At 42.6% G+C, this 24,354-nt stretch overlaps 1 protein-coding gene and 1 long non-coding RNA gene across 3 annotated transcripts in view; one reads left to right on the top strand and one right to left on the bottom strand.

The window, feature by feature from the left end:
• Positions 1–1,356: 1,356 nt before the first annotated feature.
• Positions 1,357–16,513, bottom strand: LOC310840832. The gene is made up of 2 exons (XR_014562186.1): positions 15,017–16,513; positions 1,357–2,162 (listed from the first exon to the last, which is right to left on the bottom strand). It is a non-coding gene; the product is annotated as an uncharacterized lncRNA (long non-coding RNA).
• The window catches only part of MBOAT2 (membrane bound glycerophospholipid O-acyltransferase 2), a 63,248-nt gene continuing 47,487 nt past the window's right edge, over positions 8,594–24,354 (top strand). Inside the window, exon 1 of one of the 2 annotated variants that reach the window (XM_083730457.1) lies at positions 8,594–9,031. In XM_083730457.1, coding sequence (XP_083586583.1) covers positions 8,960–9,031 — 72 coding nt within the window. In that variant the 5' untranslated portion in view covers positions 8,594–8,959. Of the gene's footprint in view, positions 9,032–18,090; positions 18,238–24,354 lie in introns of those variants that run through there. The other variant, XM_083730458.1, reaches the window with a different exon arrangement.

Here is a 24,354-nt window from a genome sequence, read left to right as displayed (position 1 = left end):
AATCCAACATCTGGAGGGAACCAGGTGGAGAAAGGTCGGCTTAGATTAGGATTTCCCGAACTAGGGTCCCTGGCTATTGTTGGACTATAACTCCCAGCATCCATAGTTAGCAGGACCAGTGGTCAGGGATGATGGGAATTGTAGTCCCCCAAAAACAGCTGGAGACCCAAGTTTAGGAAACCCTGCTTTAGATACTGCTCTTTTTATTTATTTTTTAAAAAGTGATAGTTTTATGATCACTAAGTAGCTACACAAGTCTTTTAATATGTTGTTGTTGTTGAGTTGTTTAGTCGTGTCCAACTCTTCGTGACCCCATGGACCAGAGCACGCCAGGCACTCCTGTCTTCCATTGCCTCCCGCAGTTTGGTCAAACTTATGCTGGTAGCTTCGAGAACACTGTCCACCATGTCGTCCTCTGTCGTCCCCTTCTCCTTGTGCCCTCCATCTTTCCCAACATCAGGGTCTTTTCCAGGGAGTCTTCTCTTCTCATGAGGTGGCCAAAGTATTGGAGCCTCAGCTTCAGGATCTGTCCTTCCAGTGAGCACTCAGGGCTGATTTCCTTAAGAATGGAGAGGTTTGATCTTCTTGCAGTCCATGGGACACTCAAGAGTCTCCTCCAGCACCATAATTCAAAAGCATCAATTCTTAGGCGATCAGCCTTCTTTATGGTCCAGCTCTCACTTCCATACATCACTACATTTTAATATAGCCTAAGCAAAAGGTCTTGTGGAATCTTAAAGGCTAACAATTTTAATTGGCACAAGATTTTGTTGATTAGAGTTCACCAGATGCATGGAGCGGGGTCAGAAAAAATGAAGTGCATGAAAACGAACTATGATAATTTCATTAAAGCTTATCAGTGTATTTAAAATAACGACAGTGGTCATTCACAAAGCAGAGCTGATAACGCAGACATTTGGCATTAATGAACTAACTATGACCTATAGTAGGATAAACAATATTGATCTTCATTCAAGCGAATTTGCTGGTTGTAACTGAGCTAGAAAAATGCCTAAATGATCAGGTTATTTCAAACAGTAAAGAGAGAACGGGGAAGGCAGAGAAGTAATATTATATATAATAAACTGTGTGTCTGAATTATTAACTGTTCTCAAAATCATCAGAACTGGAGACTTTCCCCTACCCCCAATTGGATTGTACATCCAGCGGAGAAGTCTTTATGGAAATGACAAAATAATGAATTGTGAGCAATAGATCCGACACCTTCTTCATCGTGATATGAAGACAATATGAGACTGATTGAGGGAACGATAACAACCTCAACAAAGCTTTGAAGGGGTGGGAAAATCAATGCTCACGGTTCTAAAAGCAACTCACATTCTTCCTTGTGGGAAGGGCGGAGCATTCTGAATTTTTATTATCCTTCCATGCAAGTCCTAGCAGTGAAAACCCATAGTAGAGCATCTCTTGTAGCAACCCATTCTTTTGCTAAGCAGATTGCCAGAATGGCCAGCTGAGCAGCTAGCTGTTAAAAGATAGTTCCTTGATATTTAGATATCTTTATTCAATGCCTTGAAGAAGATAGCCAGGTTGAGAGCTTCGGAAGGTCATCCCTGCTTTAGCTAAGAGGAGGGAGAAGATGTATATTGATCATGTGAAGAAATAAGCTTTTATAGTTTGGAGCAAAGCCAGGTTGAAGAGACTGTGTTAGATGTGGGACATCTCTGTCCGGGTGTCTTGTTGAGGAGGAAATCTGCTGCCTCACGAGAGTGCCTCTGTGCTTCCAGTTATGCTCTGCTTGCACATTTGTATATAAAGCAAGGAGCATGCCTTGCATGAAAAAGGCTCAAAGTTCAATCCTGGCATCCCCAGGTGGAACCAGAAAACATTCCTGCCTGTAAGCCTGCTGTTAGGCAGTGTTGACAATACCCAGCCAGATGGGTGGGGTATAAATATTTATAATCATCCTCATCATCATGGGCTAGATGGATCAGTGGTCTGACAGCATGTGGCACCTTCCTCTGTTCCTCATTCAAAGCAAACAAAAACATTCGAGAACAGTGCCACTGGAACTCCTCAACGCACAGAATGATTGGAAGCAGCCAACAATGTTATGTTGAGCCACGGGATAAGGAATCATCTAGCTCTTGTTAGAAGACCAATGGTTCTACTTTCAGTTGTCAGGAGAGGAAGGAAATCCCCTGAAATGCAGAAATTTAAGATAGTGTGATGAGATAACCTTCTTTATAAGTGTAATGATTACGGAAGTAGTAAACCACAGATAGAGAAGGTGAGTGGAATTAAAAATCATCACAATTGTGGTGATATTTGCAAATGAGTTATTCTTTAATTTGGCTCTGTTAAGATACATGCAGCTGTCAGGAAACATGTGTAGCAAATGTGATAGAATGAACAAACATATGACCAATCTATGATCTCCTTTCAATTTATGTTTAATATTTGGTTTATCATTTTTCAATATCAATATGCCAGGGAAGCTGCAGAGCTCCAGGGGCTATGGAATCTATCTATCTATCTATCTATCTATCTATCTATCTATCTATCTAACTATCTATCTACAGTGGTACCTCGGGTTAAGTACTTAATTCGTTACGGAGGTCCGTTCTTAACCTGAACTGTTCTTAACCTGAAGCACCACTTTAGCTAATGGGGCCTCCTGCTGCTGCCGTGCCGCCGGAGCACAATTTCTGTTCTCATCCTGAAGCAAAGTTCTTAACCTGAAGCAATATTTCTAGGTTAGCGGAGTCTGTAACCTGAAGCATATGTAACCCGAGGTACCACTGTATCTATCTATCTATCTCTATGTATATATCTATATCTAAAAGCTGCTATCACCCATTTCAACTGGAAGCCCAAAACTCATTCAGTCACAAATGAATCTACTATCAAGAATACTCCTCATTATAACATAATGCAAACAGAAAAAATCGCACTCCCGGATGAGACCAAAGGTCTAGCAGAAAGACTGCTCAGAAGCCAGTGCAGCCCTGGGATCTATGTTACACATACACTCAAGGATATTGTCATAGTGCCACAGCACTGCCTTCCACCACACCTCAAAACCACCACATGGTTTCTATGAATAACTGCAGAGAACACCCTGCCCCTGTGGGAAGAGACTTGGCCTGTGTAGTATTTAAATAAGCCACCTATGGCTGAAGTGACATAATTTATCACCGTCACAGATTCCATTTCACTTCCTCTGTCTGCAGTAGGATTCCTATTTGGGGAAGACTTCTTGGTAGTGGCTGGTTGTGGTGAGGTCAGCTGTGGGCGACCAAAGTCTGCGGTGGACATCTCCCTCGAGAGGGCTTCTTTCTTCCCCTTATCAGGGCATGAAAGAGGCAAGAAACTGGGCTGGGAGCCAGATAACAGTGGGAAAGGCCTGGAGCTTGCAGTGACATGCCTTTCATGGCTGCCACCCTTATTAGAATCCCTCGTATTATTTAGCACAACAACATTTGGTGTTATGGGCTGTTTGCAAAAGAAGGAACAGAAAAGGCACTATATTAAGCATGCTGTCTGTCTCTGCAAACAGTAATTGCTTGAGTGGCATCACATTTAGCTGCGTTCAATGACTTCTTGTCATGAAAGTATGACTTACTTCCCACTCAAGCCTCATTCGAAATGCTTTCATCAAATAATAATCCTAATAATCCCAACAATTTGACTGTGAGCTTTAAGATCTGTGCCTATGGCTGCTTCATAGTTGAGAGAGAAAAGAAAGCATTTCTTAGAGATTGTTTTTGAGTTGGGTTGCCATATTTTGAAGAGCAAAAAAGAGGACACAATGGGCGACTTCTACTTTTAACTATGGATCACTATGACAACTCTACCTACGAAAAAAAGGACGTGCCCTGGAAAAACAGGACATATGGCAACCCATGCCAGTGATTGGCCTCTCTTCCTGCATTGGCCTTGTCCATCTGTAAGAGCAGCTTAGGCCACTTCCAGATGTTCTGTTTATTGAAGATTCTTCCTGAATTGTTTTCACAAAGTTTGTAGGGAAGTTAGACTGCATTGCTTCAAGCAATGTTTATCCCATTCTTTCCAGTGCATTTCCCCATCACTTTTGTTGTTAGCCGCCCTGAGCCCGGCTAAGGCTGGGGAGGGCGGGATATACATTTATTATTATTATTATTATTATTATTATTATTATTATTATTATTATTTTCTTGTTGCAAAAAGTCTTGATTTGGGGGGTAAGCAGGTTTGTGGTGCAAAAGTGCCAAATGAGCTTTAATTTTGCAATCTGAATTTGCTGTCGTGTAATTGGATCCCACCCCAAAATAGAGTCTGGAAGCTCCTTTAGGCTCCTGAGCAAGGATTGTGGTAATTCTGCACTGTATCCATCGTGCATTCCAGATCAAGCAGCAACATTATCCATTCCTTCACATATCATGGTCGAATTAACAAGCCTATTGTATCTTCCTGCTAGTTCTATAAGCTTAATCCTTAAACCTCGGACCTCCAGATGTTTTGAGACTACAACTCCCATGATCTCTAGCTAACAGGACCAGTGGTCAGGGATGATGGGAATTGTAGTCCCAAAACATCTGGAGGGCTGAGGTTGACTATGCCTGGCTTAATCCTATCACTTGCTGTGCCAATAAAGGCCAAGAACACTCCAAGTTGGAGCCAACTGACTTTTGATTTTTGCTTTGAAGAACATAGCTCTCTTGGTGCTTTAAATGGCATGTATCCTGCAAGAGTCTCATAATGAAGGGCACCAACCCTCCACATGCACCAACATTTTCACCGTATGGACTCCCCCTCATCTAGGTAGTCTGTGGTGCCATGGAAATTTTGTCCTCCTGTGTTTTTAAACAAAGAAAAACAATTTGTTGAATGAAAAGTAACTGCACTTGAGACAAGACAAATCTTCAGAGGTGTTCAAATTGGCGCAGTTTGAAATGGTTCAGTCTGCCATCTTGATTCAAAATGGTGTCCAACAAATTCCAGTTACGGACAAACCTGTCTCCACAATCTCCAGATGAGTGATGGTATCTTCATAGGTATCCAAACTGGCCCAGTCACACCAAACTGGGTGACAGTAACTTCAAGAAGTGCCGCCTGAAAAATCCTGGTTCCATATAGACCTCATCCAATTTCTGTTCTTGTGCTGATTTTAGTGTGATTTTATTTTGAGAATCTTTTGTAAGCTATTTTGACAATCTCTTGGAGCTATAAAGTGGGATATAAATATTAAATAAGAGATTCTGCCTGAAGACCAGGGAGCAGAATTTGTGTCAAACTTATATCAAGCTCAGAGACAAACCACTGCTGAGGTGCAGTGCTGGCGTAGGCAGGTGGAAGCCCACAAGTAAATAAAGACAGACCAGGGGCTATGCTTTGGATCAGGCAAAAGAAAAAGAAAAAAAGCAAGGGGCAGAGGCAAGGATCATGGTCAAACAGCGCCAGCCCACTATTTCGTTGCCTGAAGTGTAGCATCAAATGCCCCTTTTGTCTTACTCCCCATCCCCTGGTAGGGTGAAGACTTTTAACGTCTCTCAGATATCAATTCCTGGCTTTAGCTGTCTACCTAAATTACACTGCCTGAAGCTGTATGTTTCACCTTCCTGAATGAAAAAGCTAAATGGCCCTGTCGGGTAAGACCCGATGTTTGCTATATGTGGAGAAATAGCTCTCCTGTTTCTACAGAAAAGGGCAAAAGTACACAGTACAGATAGAATCATCATCTTAACTTCCTGCGCAATATAATTTCCGCAACTTCCCCAAGGACAATGGCAGTTTTTATTTTCTCTTCCTTTTGTTAATTAGGTAATGCTTATTTGCCTCCAGTTTCATAAAAGCAAAAGCTAGGCTTGTGAATCCTGTTCGTTTTTAATTATGCCCTCGAGGTAGAATTCTTTCTCTTAGGATTTGGATTTAAAGAAATAAAAATAAAAGAAAATCCTTAAAAAATGATATCTGCAAATGACCAAGGTGTGGAAAGTGTGTTTTAAAACTCACTTAGATGTGTGTATTTAAGCAAGTGAATGGTACCTCTGGGATAGCCCAAACTCTGAATACACAATCAAACAAAGGAAGGCCAAATTGTTGAGCAAGGCTTTGAATATGGTGACTCAAAAACCCATTGTATCACACCCAAACTCTCTATCTAGTTAATATACAGTGGTACTTTGAGTTAAGAACTTAATTCGTTCTGGAGGTCTGTTCTTAACCTGAAACTGTTCTTAACCTGAGGTACCACTTTAGCTACCACCGCGCCGCCACCTCACAATTTCTGTTCTCATCCTGAAGCAAAGTTCTTAACCTGAGGTACTATTTCTGGGTTAGTGGAGTCTGTAACCTGAAGTGTCTGTAACCGGAAGCATCTGCAGGTACCACGGTATTGAAAAGTGCTCTGAATATCAAACACAATGGAGATTACTGAAAAGCACAACCATTATTTCCCTAGCTGTAACAGAGGCTCTGCTGTGAAATAATTGTGGGCTGATTCAGCATTCTGAGTATTGATATTCAGAAATCAACACTTGAAGAGGAACTATGGAAAACGTATACTGAAACATAGCCAGATCTATTATCCTAATGCTTGTATATGGGCTTCCTGCCAAGTGAGGTGAGGTAATTCAACACATGACTTGGAACATCTTTCTGGAAATGCCTTCTTGAAGACTCAGAGAGAGATTCTAAAGCAGAGGTGAGGAACCTCAGCTTGGGGGCCAAATGCGGCCTATTTATCTGGCCCTTGAGGTTCTCCACAGAATACAACCCTCTCTTCAAATGCTTTTGTCTGGCTGGAATGTGATAATGCCTCTTACTTGTCTGGATGAAGGATGGGAGTATGACTTTTGCATGGTTGGAATGCAGCCTACTATCCCAGGAGTACTCACCTGTGGCCCCACCCACTTTTCCTGACTAGTGATTCATATGCAATTAATTATATAAATTACATTGTCATTAGATTAATCCACCTCATTCACTGTGCACCATTCCGCAGATGGGGGCTACCCATGGCACTCGCAGAGCCAGGACAGGATAGTGACCCACGAGTCACTGGGGAGGCAGCATCACACCAAGGCCAGAACCGCTTGGCGCCGTGGCCTAGGAACACATCACCTAGGAATTTGGGGGGGGGGGGGGCTACAGTAACTGCATACAGTAATTGCTTACCTTACTTTTCCTTGAAAATGTTCACAAAAGGAAAAGTCACTCTTTGAAGTGAGAAAATGGTGAACGTAGCTTGAGAACAGGGTTGGGTAAATATTAAGGGTTGGGTAAATATTAAATATCCATTGTTCAACTCTCCTTCCAGATTTTGAGTCATTAGAATCTATGACATTGGTTCTTGTACAGGACTAAAGACATGCTTCAAGTTATTCTGAGCAATGTCCTCCCCTCCTGCTTTTCGCATCTTTCCTGTGAAAATATTGGTAACTGATGGATTTTGAGATGTGGAGGTACAATTTAAATGCTCGCATAGTGCATTTTGAGCAACAGAGGGAAATTTCTTTCTTTTTTTTGAGGGACTGCCAGCCAGGGACTGAAGGCTGCCTCTGCCATCTGGGCTGAGTGAGATCCCACCACTTAACCCCAGTTCCTTGCCTCAGAAAACCTCAAAGGGAGTTACATGAATGTCAGCAATCCTGCCTAGATAGTCCTGGTTCCTTGTGGATGCCATGCAATCTCTGCTCCTGCACCAGATTTTAGTGTGTTTATACGGAGAATATTTTACAAGCTGTTTTGAATGCCCCCGTAGGCTAAAAAGAAGGAAAGAAGGATGCAAGTACCTATATAAACCAGCAGCAGTATTTTCCTGTGCCTGAGGACCTGGGTGTAAGGAAAAGTATTCCTCTCACATGCACAGGCAAACCAGGTCGCACCTATCTTTTCGATCCCTCAGAATGGTTACTAACTACAACCTGGGCTTCTCCTCTCCGTCATGTCCAGGAACACACTATCCGCCCATTCCCTTGTTTTGCTGAACTCCCAACCCTGCACAAAACTTGCCAAGTTCCGTCACAAAACCTTTGTGACGTTTTCAGCGGGTCCCAGCAGCGAAGGTGCCGCGGCGCTGCTGCTGCTATTTTCGAAGTGCATGGCTTCTTTATAAGAGTGTATTCATCTTTGCAGGTGGCTTTTGGGACACATACACACACACATGACCCTGAAAAATGCTTGCAAGGGGGAGATGACCCTGCTAAATGATTGCAAGGGCCACGGCGCAGGGGCGGGCGGACTTCCCTGGCTGGGATGCATCCCCCATAAAGGTAGACGGAACCCAAACCAGGTCGCCTACCTGAGAAGCACTCCGCCCCTTCCTATCTGCGCCTCCCCACTTCCCTCCAAAGCAACCTGCCCCTATTGTGTCCCACACCCCATTAAACGAGGGGGCGCCCCGCTCCGACTCTCCAACTTGCCCCCGCGCCCCAACACCCCACTAAAACAAGTGCTTGAACCCGCAACCTCCTTCCTTCTCTCCCCTCCTCCCTCTTCCCCAGAAGCGGCCGCTTGCAAAGGCACCATCTTCCCCGGCCGAGCCAGCCAGCCAGCCTCGACCTCCCTCTCTCCCCTCACCCCCAACCCGCAAAAAGAAGCCTCCTCCTTTGCCCTGCCTCGGCTGGGCAGCAATTGGCGCCCTTCCCTGCGCTGCGCCGTCACTCAAGAGCAGGGTCGCGTCCGGATTGAGCGCCGCCGGTGCCACTTACTGGCCCGCCTCCTCGGGTGCCCCGCGATTGGGCGGCGGCGCTGTCACTTTGGAGTTTTCTCCTCACCCCCGTCCCGCCTCCCTTGTTGTCACGACGCCGCTGAGGGTTGGGGCTTTTTTTTTTTTTTCTTCGCCTCCTCGCTGCCGCTGTTGACTGATGTTCTGAGGGGAGAAGCGGCGGCGGCTGGTCCTTCTTCTTCCCGCTTTCCTCTCTCGCCCCGCTTCCCCATCCTTCCCGGGCCGGCCCCGGAGTTGCGGGGCGGGGGGTGGGTCGGGGGTCGGGGGGGAGAGCGAGCTTCCTTCGCCATGACCACCAGTACCACCGGCTCCACGCTGCTGCAGCCGCTCAGCAACGCCGTTCAGCTGCCCATAGACCAGGTGAGGATCGGCGGCGGCGGCGGCTGCAGGAGCAGCAAAGAGCAGCCGCCCTCCTGCTTTTAGAGGGAATGAGAATAGGATGTAGTTCCTCCCTCCCCCCATCTTATCCCTTCCCCCTTTTTCTGTGTTTCCGAGCTTGCATTCCTCCCCCTTTGCAACCCCACCCCACATTGCCCACCCGAAAGTAGCAGATTCCCGCCCCCGGTCATTAGATTTTTACATGCGTTTCTGCATCTACTGCCTATCTTGCATCTCTTTTTTCCTCTCTGTTCAGTGCTGTATATTGTGCGCAAAAAAAGGAGGAATCTGGAGAGGGTGTGTGTGTGTGTTGGGGTGATTATGCATCTGCACACATCCACCCTTTTGTATGTGCCATCATGTTCTTAGGGTGTGTTATGTGTGGTTGCTCTTGCCTACCGTTTTAGACAGCCGCCTCTTAAGCTTTTGTATTGGCAAAATTCTGTTGCTGAATAATAATAATAATAATAATAATTAAGCGGGTGTTTTAACTATCTCAAGGTCGTATTGTATTTTTTTTTAATCATTGGGGAAAACAACGTTTTGGTTACAGGTGCTATAGGGAAGAGTGATAAGCTTATTGATGTGCATAAACTGCTACTTTCCAAACCGTGATCGATAAGCGTTTAAATCACAGTTATTTCCCCAAAAGCAGTGTTGTTAGAAATGTACTTTGTGTACAACCCAGAGACTTTAAAATAGGAAACTGGGAACCAGAAGCCTTGAGCTATTTTGTTGGCTGTGGGGGGAGTCCTGGCTCTATTAAAACCTGTGGCAAAATTCCCATTTGACCTCCTTGGGGGGCAGAATTTCATCTGTTTCAGTTTGGCCTTGGGAGAAACAGCAGAGCGGAATCTTCCTTTTCCTTGTGCTGAGAGAGGGACTTGTGGGGCCCCAGACATTGGGAAGCTTTAACAATTTGCAGTTAATGGGTGCTGTGTGCTGTAGTTGAATGCCGAGTATTTATTTCGTGAGTCTGCATAAAGGCAATGCATTGTAATATTTACACAGAAGCAATACATGTGATAGTATGTGTATACTGATTTTCCCTTTCAGAAAAGCTGAAAATGCTAGGTGATGGCAAAGTTCGTAAACCTTGCACATTACCTGTACTAAAGAAGAGTGCATGTCATTGGGGGAACTGAGGCACCCAAATCAATTTACTTGACTTGTATATCCAGGGAGGGGGAGGGGAGAGATGTGGAACTACAGTTCTCAAGTTCAATCTGTGGGCGGTCCAGTAAATACCTTTACTTGTATTTGGTCACGGTGATACTTCTAATCTCATAGTGAGTAAACGATGGGTGTGAAAATTTATCTTCTCATTAAAAAAACACCCTTTATGTACCCCACAGTTTAAAAAAATGACTTGAGGCAGACTGTACAGATGTGTTTTTAGTAAGAGAGAAATGGAAAATTACTCTTGTGCTGTGGTGAAGAAAGCTCTACCCGTACAAAGGATACATTTACAAAATAATTGGTAGTACTTTCTGAAAAGTAGAAAAAGAGCAGTAGTAGTTTGGAAACACCCGAAAACTTTTTGTAATATCTTCTGAGCAGAGCTGAAAATTTCTGTGTTTAGGGTATCTGACAATAAACAAAACTAAAAGAAACTGTCAAAGCTGAATCAGGGGCTGAATGCAAGGTTGTCGGACGGACCATAGACTTCATATGCCTTAACGTTTGAATCCTGATAGTTTGAGAGTATGTGCTCCCAGGTACATGATGCAATATGATTCTGTTTTATTGACGAATGTAGGTTTTGCTGACAAAGGTTACAATCTGGTCAAAGTTAAGGCCTTTAAGACCCATTGATTTCATTGGAGAACTTTCTACTGAAATCAGTGGCACCAAAATGTGCTTAACGTTGCCTGGAGTGAATTAATTATGTGCTTCATTCTTATATTAGGACAGGGATCAACTTTTGCTGTGCCGCATCTGCTAGGTTTCATCTACGTTTTTGCTAATACTGTTGGTATTTTAGCAGTTGAGTATAATGTCATGTCAACCATTCCACACTTTTATGAAATATGTTCACCGTGGGCTTACTAGTGCTACAGTAGAGTTGCTGCACCAAGGTGTGAGTATGAATGGAAAGTCCCTGGTTCACTGCATTTCTCTAAAATGTGTTCACTGAGTGCTTGGAGGCATGTCTGCTGTTCATATTTATTAAGTTGCATTATAGCAAACACCTATGGCCAACGTAATTGCTGTGTAAAAGTGGATAGTGTTCAGTCTCAAAAATTCCCAGAAGCAGGGAAGACTGAGTTGGTAATTTGCGACACAGATACACCTCTATACAAAATGTGTGGTACATTTTAAAAACCTCCTATTTGATTATGCAGCATATTTTGTGGGTACAGTGTTCTGTACCCAAGGCAGTGGGCGTGCCACCTCTAAATTCTGAGATGAGTATTTGCAAGCCTATTACAACTTTTTAAAGGTTTAAATATTCTTTTGAAGAAGAACCCTGCTCAATCATTCAAAAAAGGTCACACTAATCCAGTACAGTGGTACCTTGGTTTAAGAACAGCTTAGTTTATGAACAACTTGGATTAAGAAAGCTGCAAACCCAGAAGTAGGTGTTTTGGTTTGTGAACTTTGCCTTGGAAGCAGAACATGTTCCACTTCCTATTTATTCAGTGTGTTCCATTTGTAAATTGAGTCCCCCACTGCTATGAGAGAAAAAAATGCCTTGGTTTAAGAATGCTTTGGTTTAAGAATGGACTTCCGGAACGGATTAAGTTCGTAAACCAAGGTACCACTGTATCCTGTTCTCATAGTAGCCAACCTGCTAGCAGGACGTTAACACAACAGTACTGTTTTCACTTGGGATTCTGGTATTTAGAGACATACAGCCTCAGACAGTGGAGGCAGAACATAGTTATCATAGCTGGTTGCCATCGATCGCCTTATTCTCTATGAATTTATCTAATCCTCTTTTAATGCCACCCCATTGGTGGACATCGCTATACTTTGTAAAAGTGAGTTCCATAGTATATAGCAGGCTTCCTCAAACTTGGCCCTCCAGATGTTTTGAGACTGCATTTCCCATCATCCCTGACCACTGGTCCTGGTAGCTAGGGATCATGGGAGTTGTAGGCCAAAAACATCTGGAGGGCCGAGTTTGAGGAAACCTGGTATATTGTGTGAAGGATTTCCTTGTCTGTCATGAATCTTAGAGGATTCATCTTCATCTTATAACATTCAGCTTCATTGAATGGCCTTGGGTTGTAGTATTGGGTTTTTCTAATTGGCCTTAGGTTGTAGGGGAGGAACCCCTTTTCTTCACACTGTGCATAATTTTGTACATGTCTATCATATTCCCATACTCTCCTTTTTTCTATACTAAGAAGCTCCAGATGTTGTAACCTTTCCTCATAAAGGAGTTGTTCAAGCCCTTTCAGTTGACAAGTGGGTGCCTATAAGAAAAAAAAAGTCATTCCCCTACCGCCTGGTTGGTGAATCATAATTGTGCTCTTCTGACGATGATCAAAGTTTAGTGTGAAGCAGCCTTTGCCCTCAAGATGACTTTAGACCAGACACAGTCTCTCAGCCTAACCTACCTCACAGGGTTGTTGTTAGGGTAAGATGATGGGAGAGAAAAACGGCCATACATACGACTTTGAATGCCTTGGCGGAAAGGTGGGATACAAATGCGATAAAAATTAATATGTGCAGCTTCCACCATCCCCAGTTAGCACAATCATGAAGGCCAGAACATGTCCAAAAACATCTGGAGGCACCAGGGTGGGGAAGGCAGGTTTGGACTGAAGACTGTTCATAGGAAACAAACTTACTTTTCATGGTACTATTATAAGAACGTTTTCAGAAGAGAAAACCTATCAGATCTTGGGATGAATACTGTGCACTGCAAATTTGTCAGTGCAAGAATAAAAGCAGACATGGGCTTAGGACAGTTTGGTGTTCCGTATGAAATACAGTAGTAAGATGTCATCATTTCATATTGTATGCTGAAGCTTTGGGGACTAGTCAGTCTTCCCCTGTCCTTCATGCCTTCCAGTTTTCATGCTCCATCTGGGTCCATTTCTTTTCCCTTAATTGTTTCAGTTTGTTTAGGGCCATTTACTAGTATCTCTTGCTCCCCTGTAGGACAAGCCTTGCCATAAAACCTTTCTGCCTTGTAGGTCGATGAGCAAGCATAACCCATATTTCACATTCCTGACACCAGGTTGTCATGATTTCAGTTTGTTCATCTCTTATGTCCATTGCATGCCAGCCCTTGCTTCAGTTATAGGTGGGATTTTTCATGTTTTCCTCCCTTCCTCCCTCTTGTTCCTTGGCTACAGCAGCACGTGCACCAGCATAGTAGGGACTGAAAGAGCACACTATTTTGTTGCAACAAAAGATAATGGCCTCTTCCCAAGTGTTACTAAATTTTTTGGTATTCAAGCCAGTTGTGAGTTACAAAGTAAGACAGGTTTTTCTACAGGTTGGTTTATGCGTAGGCACAATTGCAGTATTCAAAGTGGCAAGAATGATGTGTTTTGCATTTTTTGTTTGTTATAGTTCTGCAATTGTATGGCAATCGAGTGTGTATTTGTATGTATACGTGGAATGAACCACACTAATGCACAGAGTGTAGTCAGGTAATCATGAACAAGGGTTGGGTGTGGCAAAGAGCAATGAGAAATTGGCTCCTTATGTTATGGTTATTTGTGCTAATCAAAAAGAGAAGCTTTGGCATCTGTGATATAAAGTGAAGTAACTTTTCCTCTCCATGTGTTGAAAAAGAATATCTGGCTCAGTTCAGAGGAGAAACACCTTTTTCCTTCTCTCCTGCTTGCAGATTGTAGTTTGCAATTTAGGGCTAATTGTAGTTTGCTATGACATACAAATCGGCCAATCACGTTTAGTGCCTCAACTTCAAAATGGTTTCGAAAAACATGGTTTGAAGTGGATTTTTTTCTTCTGGTTTCTGAGATTGTGAGAAGGCACAAGGTTGTGACTCATTTCTTATTCAAACCATATTTTGGAGCTATGCATGTGTGCTGTATAGTATGACCAGGGATGTAGATGTGGGCAAGATTGTAGGGGCCTGTTCCCTTCCTTGAATTTTTAACTTTTCATTAAAAAGTAAATCATGAACCCTCTTGGTTGTGAAGCTATAAGGAAGAAAAAGTGCAGGTTCAATTTCTCAGGAAGAGGTAAACCTGCTTCTGCTTTTTAGCATTAAAAAGGCACTTATTTTTCAATATTATTATTTTTTCCAATATTATTACTTTTTCAATATTATTAATTAAATTTTAAAGTATTTATCTAGGCTCTTAGTGCAAAACATCCGCTGTTAATTTCCCAACAATGTTTTTCGCTACAGGCTTCAGTGTTTAGAATACTATGATGGGCAGGAATCAGGAAGAATATTGGGAGAAGGGGTCAGTTTGATGGTACACTTTTGGTGCTTTATAACAAGTTTGATATCATATCATGCACTGTGTTGGGCAGAGTCCCATGTTCACATTCCTATGGAATCATGGACTTGGGAAATATCTCTACCTCAGGACAGTGGGGAAGATAGTACTCCTCTGCATCTAGATAAGTGAGGATCAACAGAATAAATATGACAAATCACGTTGTAGACTTGGAATTATAATTTTTTTTTTTAAATTTCCAACACCTTTGCTGCTGGTTAGTTGCATTGTTGGGAAACTGGCATAAAGCTGCTTTATTTTAATTTATGTAGAGTTGGGTTTTCTGAATTCCTATCTCTTTAATTTGTATAACACATTGTGAAAAAAGGGATCATATTCGAGAGCTGATGTTGCAAGTGAATTTGTTCCTTGCTCTTCAGTAAAAAAGAAAAAGAAAAAAAAAGAACTGCCAACACGGCATAAGAATTGCAATAAGAACGTTTCAGATTTACAGCCTGAAATAACTGACACAAAAGGAAAAGGGACCGGGAACGGAGGAGGAAAAAAGTAAAGCTAGGCATTATTTCTTTGTTACCTTATCGTTGTTGAATGACTTATCTTGTGAGTTGACAATTGAGATCCTTCCCATCTAGTCTTCAGAGTTATCTCTGCCAGAATTCATTATGTGCCACTATTCATTTTGACTTGTCATTAGATCTTTTCTGCTTGCACCAAGGGCCTTTGGGCCCCTTGTTTTGCCCTTGTTTAGTCTGACCCTGGTGACTGTGGAAGACAAGAATCTGTTTTAACACTGCTGCTTTTCTGTTGCCATAGAAATGGGCAGCTGTGATAGAAAAGAGGTGCTGTACAGCCTCTTGGCTATTGGAGAGGGAAAGCTGCCATGGTAGATTCAAGAGACCAGGGCAAAGTAGAGAACGATCTAAATCTTCTTCCCCATCAGGAAATTGCTCTGAATTGTGGAGACAAGAGAGAGGTTCTAAGTCAGGAGTTTCAGCGGCTGGGAAAGGGGGAAAATCAAGTGCGACATGGTTACTGGTGGAATATTTTCTGTATGGAATGAAATTTTCTGTATAGCCGAAGGCTTGAGCATTTACTGTTATAATTAAATGGCTTGATGCAAAGCAGCAGCTAGTTTATAAATGTAGATGGCAAATTCTGGGCTGCAAATTGGGTATTTTTACAGATTGCCTTTAAACAGATTTTGTCTACTGACCAAGTGCACATGAAAATTCCATGACTTTTTGTCTATGCCCAAATGGCAACTTGTCATACAGTGTCTAAACCAGAAGAATATTCAGAAAATTTAGTTCAAGAAATTGGTTTCAGGTCTGGTCGTTTCACTTGTATACATGTTATTTGCCCTGACAATGTCATGCCAAACCATGGTTTAGTGTAGCGTGCTCAAGGGGAAATGAGCCACAGAAAACTACAAGCTTGCATGTTCCCCTCCTCTCTTTTTCTCCTCTTTCACCTGTGTGTTTGATTACTCATGGCTTGTCATGTTGCCTGGCAGGACAAACTCTGGTTAGTGTTAACTATGGTTAGTTTAAAACAAGGTAGCTTCAAATCATGGTTTCTGAAGCTGGCTTGTTTAAGCTAACTATTGCTAACCCTGGTTCTGGTTGTGGCCAGCATGGCAGGCTGCACTTAACCAGGCACGTAAGAAGTGGAGGTGGGGAGTCTTCAAGCCCAAGGCTCGCTGTAGCTTGATCCTGCTAGTGCATGTCATGTTAAAGCATGTGTAAACTACAGCCACTGTGTGTGTGTGTGTGTGTGTGTGTGTGTGTGCGCGCACGCAGCAGCGCAATCACTGGTTAATCTTAGGGTCCCAGGCTCACTGAATCAACATATCTGATTCTCCAGAAATCCTCTTGGGATATATTCTAGTTTTCCGTGATCCTAAGATTTATTTAAAGCGATATCTTCAACTATACTCTTGTGAGAGAAAGTGTTAGGATACAAATTTGAGAAATTCCAGCCCTCTTACCCTTCTAAAATTGGCACTTTGTTGGAGTCTGTAGCAGCAGCGTAACTACTGATCCATATGCCTTAACTGTAGGACCAGACTTTGGTGCCTCTCACTACTTTGGAAGGCAGCAATTCTTCTTCAAATGCTACTAATGCTTTAATTTATATCGTGCCAAAGAAATGTAATTAGTAGTGGGGAAAAGCAAGGAACGGGGTGGAAAATTTGCCTTGTGTGGGCTTTGGCTGGAGATGGACAATCAGAGTTTGAAAAGAGGCTTACCTGGGCCAGGTATGCACACATTTTTGTCTCTCACTTGACTTTCACCATACAGCTTTTTTGAACCAGACCAAATGCCAGGAAGTTAGTGTTGGCTTCAGTTTAGGAGGGCTCTTGGGCAAGAGTTTGGATTTGGATTTTGGATTTGATATCCCGCTTTATCACTACCCTAAGGAGTCTCAAAGCGGCTCACAATCTCCTTTCCCTTCCGCCCCCACAACAAACTCTCTGTGAGGTGAGTGAGGCTAAGAGACTTCACAGAAGTGTGACAAGCCCAAGGTCACCCAGCAGCTGCATGTGGAGGAGCAGGGAAGCGAACCCGGTTCACCAGATTATGAGTCCATTGCTCTTAAGCACTACACCACACTGGCTCTTCCCAATAGCCTCCCGTACCTCAATGAGACTGTACCCTCACTGCCTTTGCTGGAGTGGTGGCTCCTCTTCTGCCACCTCATTACTATCACTAGTCTTCAAAATTAGACAGGCACATTTTGCATCGGGCTATCAACCAGCCAAGTGAAGATGCCTGGGTATCAGGATGGCGCCTGACATCTCTACCATCTGGAGGTGCATGACTGAGGATCATTGAATCTTGACAGTTTTCACACAGTAATACAACATCCATGTAGAATTCTATCAGTTATATTTTTATCTGCACAATCAGAATTAATTTCAGGAGCCCAAATGCTTTTTCCGTGCAGCCTGAGCCAGGAGCGGTGATCAACGTTATAGTTACTTGTTGCAGCTTGTCTTCACTTACCCCAGCCCACTCCCCTGCTCACAGTTGTGAAGAATATCCTTAACATTGTGAATGGTTTGTGTCACCTTTAAGAAAAAGAAGTCGGAACAGGCCTGTATATATGCAAACTGTCCCTGGATCAAGTGACTTTTCTTCTTTAAGTTCTCAAAGTCCTTAACCCAACTCAAGGTAGTCATCTGAACTAGCCAGATGTCTTTGAATCACTCACAGTCAGTCCATCATTTGAAAAATAAGATTCTTTAGAGCTGCCTTACCCCAAAATGTCAACTAGACATTCTGTTTTGGCGACTGTCACCTTGGTTTAAGGAGCCATTTGGCACCTAGTTTATAGAGTGTTACCTCGGGTTACATACGCTTCAGGTTACAGACTCCGCTAACCCAGAAATAGTACCTCAGGTTAAGAACTTTGCTTCAGGATGAGAACAGAAATCGTGCTCCGGCGGCGCAGCAGCAGCAGGACCATTAGCTAAAGTGGTCTTCAGGTTAAGAACAGTTTCAGGTTAAGTACAGACCTCCGGAACCAGTTAAGTACTTAACCCGAGGTACCACTGTGTATCTGAGTTTCTAACACTGGCTATTACCTGCTTGCTTGTCAAGCAGAGCCAGTGAGCAAGTAGGTAGTGAGTGACAGCTCCTCCTCCTGTTTGTTTGCTCATGGCCTCTGAGCCAGAGCAAGAGACAAGCAGATTGCAATGGTGAAGAGAAGGGAGCTCTTGTCAGCGGGACACCTTCCTGGGGCATGGGACCTTGGCAAGTGCCTGGCCATGCAGACCCATCAAATCCTAGCAAGGTCTGTTTCAAGATAACAGCCAACCTAGGCTTGGGGAAGAAGTCAGTTGCCACATCCAGACATTCATATATCAGTTTAAGAAGCCAAAATGTTCACGAGCCTTTTGCATATATGTGCAGCTCTTCTCTTGGCTGCATACTGCGATAAGCCAGGATATGTCTGTCTATAGTTTCCTGCCTCACTGGGCCATTGCACAAAAGATTGTGTAAAGGTCAAGAGCTGTAAATGTCTTCTTCAGCAGGGATATAGCGCCAGAAATATTTGTAAGGAGGTCTGCTTGTCTTTGGGATTGTGTCTCCTAATAACAGCACGTTGAGAAACTTAACAGAGCGTTTGGTCTATCATGTCGAACTTACAGGAATAATATAAGTGTACTTTGTTGCTTTTGGAGTCTAGAGTAGGCATTCGAAATGTTAGAGAAGTATACTCTGTTTCCCTTTTTTAAAAACCTCATTCATGTATTACTTGTGTGTAGAACATAATCATTAAGACCAGGAATTGAGTATCTGTAGTGCTTCAGATGTTGTTGGATTCCCAACTTCCATCAGCCTCCATCAGCATGACAAGTAGTCATGGATGATGGGAGTTGTAGTGTGGTGAAGAAGGCATAGACTTGCTAAATAAAGAAGACATGGGAGACCAGGACTTCTGAAAATGAGAAATTTCAAAAAACTGTAAATGCCAGTGGCAGGTAAAGTGCAATAAAGCATTCCAAAGTAAATAGCCCCATAAAAAGGTGTTTGCTTTTATCTGCCATCAGGCTACTTTAGTGTACCAGTATAAGGAGCAGGATCCGCACATATGGCTATGGCTTTAAATTGATATTCAGCACGGCTCTTAGCCAGGATAGGCAAATCTTGGCACAGTTAGGGTAATTTGATGAAAATGTCAACCTACAGACTCATTTTTCACTTTCATATACGGTTAACATGTTCTGTATAATTTTTTGGCTACAGTGGGAGAGGAGGAAATTGGCAAACGTGAACTCCCTTTTTCCTTTCCATCAGCAGACATTTCTGCGGGATTAAAAGCACTCCCACAAAGACACAAGTTTGATACACTCTCTTCTTTGAGGGCAAACTAGTTTTGGGGCAGTTTGGGCAAAATGGCTAATTTTGGATTGCCGAGAACCAGGAAATAACTGGAGAAATGGCATCTCAGAAAGGGGAACAGGGAGCACGGGAAATCGAAACTCCAGTATTTTCTTGCTTGTAACACCACACCTTGGTTTACTGTTAAATCTGAGCTGTCACTAGGGTTTTAGATATAAAAATGGAGTGCTTCTTGAGATTACTCATGTTCTGATGCTTGAGGTCAAATTGTTAATTTATTTCAGCATGATATGTGTGAAGAATCAGTGTGTGTAAAATTCACATATTTTCCCTTCAAAATATGAAGAAGCAGGAACCTTATCCTTAACTAGTTTCCTCTTGTAATTCTTCAGAAGAAGAATCATCTACAAATATGCACCTATTCAAAATTGACATATGCGCTCTGTACTCTGATTTGACAACAGAAAAAGCATTGTGTTTTTGAGTAAGAAATATGTATTATGAGAAGAAAGTCTGTAAAGGTTGAAGAATAGATCAAACCAAGGGATGCAGAGACAAATAACCACACTTCACTGTTATGCTTGTGAAAAGCAGAAAATGTGGATTAATGTACTGGCTGTATACAAGCAATTCCAGCAACTGGTTTCTAATGTACTGGCTGTATACAAGCAATTCCAGCAACTGGTTTCTAAATGCAGTGCCTGAGCCAAATGATACAAATGCTGTCTATTACCAAATCTGAGAAACGATGATCAATTTAAAGGGCCATATATTTGTTGCCCAATACTCTACATTACTTTTTAACAAATACAGTTATGTAAACATGTGGATAGGGATGCGGGTGGCACTGTGGTCTAAACCACTGAGCCTCTTGGGCTTGCCGATCAGAAGGTCGGCGGTTCGAATCCCTACGACGGGGTGAGCTCCCGTTTCTCGGTCCCAGCTCATGCCAACCTAGCAGTTCGAAAGCATGCCAAAAAAAGTGCAAGTAGATAAATAGGTACTGCTCCGGCTGGAAGGTAAACGGCATTTCCGTGCGTTGATCTGGTTTCGGTGTTCCATTGCACCAGAAGCGGCTTAGTCATGCTGGCCACATGACTGGGAAAATCTGTCTGTGGACAAATGCCGGCTCCCTCAGCCTGTAAAGCGAGATGAGCACCACAACCCCAGAGTCGTCCGCAACTGGACTTAACTGTCAGGGGTCCTTTACCTTTATCTTTTTAAACATGTGGATAGCCCCACTGAGGTCATCATCATTTATTTCATAGAATTGTAGAGTTAGAAGGAACCCTGAGGATTATCAAACTTGCAACCTTGGCGTTATCACCACTATGGTATAACCAACTGAGCTACCCAAGTGGGCACTTAAAGTGGGCACATTTTACTAGGTTGCTGAAATGAGATGTTCTCCCACATGCCAGCTTTTTGCTCACGTTTCTGGGTTTGGGGGGGGGAAATATCTATGAACCTAGTTATTGGGGTGATTTTAAAAACAACTTTCCTTTAGAAATTAAGATTCCCCCCTTACTTCTGCAGGTGTATTCCTATTTAAGATGCATTAGTGCATAGTATGTGACAAAGGAAATGATGAATTTTGAACTTACAGCAGATTTTGAAATATAGGGAGAAACATGGGTGTTATTTTTTTAAATGTTGGAGAATTGAATATCAAAACAGCTCCCTATGTTGATGAATATGTTGGTTTTCAACCCGGCATTGACTAAGCATTCAGGAAATGAACATTTAGCCTAGAAAGGGGCATAAAGCACGTTCACTCTCTAGGACTGTGTGAAGCTCTGCTGGTTTGTAACAAATATAGCCACAGCAATTTTACACGTCCCATAAACTGGGGCAATTTCACTAGACATGGCTGTCGTACTCCATCTCATTTGCTTGTTGACTTTGCAAGAAGGGAGTTACACTTGGACATGTAGTAAAAGCTCAGGAGTTGCGTTCTGTAAGAATTGCATTTCAGTTTGAGGATCTTAGCGTTTTGCAGGGTGGTGGTCGGAATCCAGCATAGTCCAAAGATTGGGCCTGTTTCCACCACAGCCCTGTTTTCTTCCATCATTTTAATGTTTTGCAAGGATGATTGTGGAGGAAGTGAAATGGGGGGCAGTGGGTTGGTGGGGTGGAACAGCGTAATCTAGAGAGAGGGGGCCTCTGGAAAGTGCTGGGGGCCAGACTGAGAGACCTGGTGGACTGTATTTGGCCTGTGGACTGGGAAGTTCCCAATCTCTGGTAAATGCACCCCATTGCTGCACAAACAGTTAAACTGGACAGAGATACAACATCAAAATCTGGAGGCTCAGTAATGGAACCTGGTATTACCAGTGGTCCATTCATGCACTAGATATACTAGGAAATAAATCCTCTCTCACTAAGTGTTGGCTCAATTTGTGCTCTTTGTACAGCACAAAGCATTCATCCACCTAGGTAGGGCAGTAACAGAATTGGGTCAAGTTCTGAATTAATATGTACTCCTTTGCTGCAGTTTGGCATATGGTAGGGAAAGCACTTGGTGTGTGCATTGGACGAGATCTGAAGTTTGCTTTTGCTTTTCTTCTAAGGAAGTCATAGAAGCAAGCCAAAATAGTATCCCTACCATGTATAGATGAAAGCCTTAAAAATAACATTTTTGGAATCTTTTTATACAAGTGTATTAACATTCTCCATTGAAACAGCTTCCCCACCTTTATTTGGTCAGGATTTCTTTTGTATGTAAAATGCAAAACTCTGTAGAGCTATATATTTACTTGTGAAGCATCTGAAGTCAAATTCACTGTTTGCTGCAGCAGTATTCTTGCTGTTACACACATGATGGAAAGAATTTGATCATACTGTACCTGCATTTTGTTTGGTGGTTCTTGCATAATATCAAATTGATAGCGTGGGCAGGGGTGGCTAATCTGTGGCTTGCCAGGTGTTGTTGGACTCCAACTCCTATTAGCTCCAGACAACATGGCCAGTGGTCTGGGATGAAGAGAGTTGTAATTCAACAACATCTGGAGGTTCCACAGGTTAACCACCAGTGCCCTATGGGAGTTTTTTTTTTAATGCTTTCTCTCTATATAATTTTTAAATTAAATTTTCTGTTTTACAATTTATAATATTTATTTAAACAACCTTAAAATATCAGTGACTTCCCTCCTTCTCTTTCCATGGTTCATTTTGCATAACATAAATCCCTGCATATTTTATATAAACTAAACCATTCAGTATTCCATGATTACTTCCATCAAAACTTATTTACCCTGTTGAATTTATCTTAATGCTGCCAATGTTTTCAAGTGTACACAATCCCCCCCCCATATTTTCAATAAACATTTTCCAATCTTCTTTAAACGGATGTTCTGCTTGTTCTCTTATTTTATGTTAGATCTGCAAGCTGCACATATTCCATCAGTTTAAGTTGCCATCCTTCTTTAGTTGGGACCTCACTCGTTTTCCATTTTGGGGCTAACGAAACATGGGCCGCAGTAGTGGCATACATAAATAAGGTTACATTTTATATTCTTTATTGAAAAATAAAAAGTACAAAGATACAAGTGTACAGAGTAAGACCAGACACAAAAAAGTAGAAGAAAAGAAAAGAAATAGTACCCATGTACAAAACAAAACAGAACAGCAAGAGAAAGTATACATTACCAAAAATAAATATAAAAATGTCATTTTAAAAGGTTACAAATGTTAACCAGACCTTAACCATACGGTATTTATAAAAATGAATTCCAAATATTGTTGAATTTGTCCATGGCATGTCTACATTTGTATGCAACTTGTACATGTGTAGCAAGTTTCTACACATTGAAGTTGAAGGGGTAGTTCCTTGCCTTCTTTTCCAGTCTGTTCTTTTGTGCTGATAGGTCTAGGAAGTGGAGATTTCCTACGCGACTGTGTAATAGTAGTTGATGGTATTGAGGTCGATATGACCCTCCCCAGCTTATTTCACTGGCATTTTGTCAGTCGCGTAGTGTTTATCTGAGTGTCTCAACAGGATCAAGTAGTCCCAAGTTCAAATCTCCACTCAGCCATGAAGCTCTACTGGGTTACTGTGTCAGCTGCTGTCTCTCGATCTAACCTGCTTCACAATGTCCTTGTGAAAATAAAATAAAGCAAGGTAAGGCACGCAGGTGGTGCTGTGGGTTAAACCACAGAGCCTAGGACTTGCCGATCAGAAGGTCGGCAGTTCAAATCCCCGCAACGGGGTAAGCTCCCGTTGCTCGGTCCCTGCTCCTGCCAACCTAGCAGTTCGAAAGCATGTCAAAGTGAAAGTAGATAAATAGGTACTGCTCTGGCGGGAAGGTAAACAGCGTTTCCGTGTGCTGCTCTGGTTCGCCAGAAGCAGCTTAGTCATGCTGGCCACATGACCCGGAAGCCAGTAAAGCGAGATGAGCGCCGCAACCCCAGAGTCGGTCACGACTGGACCTAATGGTCAGGGGTCCCTTTACCTTATAAAATGAAATAAAGCTAAATGTTAGTAAAACTTTAAAGCATCAGTTAGCAGCTAGGTGGGTTTGTGGCCCTGGGCAAAGATATGGTGCAAGGAACAAAGTTGTTTACCTTTTTCATACTTGGCCACAACTGTGTAGTCTTTCCTGGGTGGGCAGCAAAAATTGCAGGAAGCATGAGGAGCAGCCTAGCCTGTGTGTCCCTGGCAGTTTCTCTGCTGAAACCTTAAACAGCCTTCATGGGCGTATTGGTGAGCAGTGAGTCAAGAGGCAGAAGAAGTTTTGCCCATATAGCACAAGTTAATGCCTGTGCTTTAAAACAAAGTTGGAAAACCTTTCATCAGCCCATGTGTAGATGGACAAGTCTCTGCTTTTTCTTTAAATTCCCTCCACCTTAACTCGACGAGAGTTTTGCTAGGACAAAGTTTGTGAAATTATGGTCTGACTAACCCTCCTTCTTGTCAAACCAGTTACTGTCCTATCTTGTTACCCATACATTTTAAAGGGAAGCGAAACTCCACAGAAACTGAAAGTCTCTAGTTATAAATCCAACTACAAATGGTTACCTCTGTCCAAATATCTTTATGTCCTGTTGATTTCAACGAGGGAATGCA

The sequence above is a fragment of the Podarcis gaigeae genome (assembly GCF_964106915.1).
Source record: "Podarcis gaigeae genome assembly, chromosome: 3".
Classification (NCBI taxonomy): Eukaryota; Metazoa; Chordata; class Lepidosauria; order Squamata; family Lacertidae; genus Podarcis; species Podarcis gaigeae.
The sequence above is the reverse complement of the archived record's forward strand: the minus strand, read 5'-3'. Positions and strand labels throughout refer to the sequence as shown.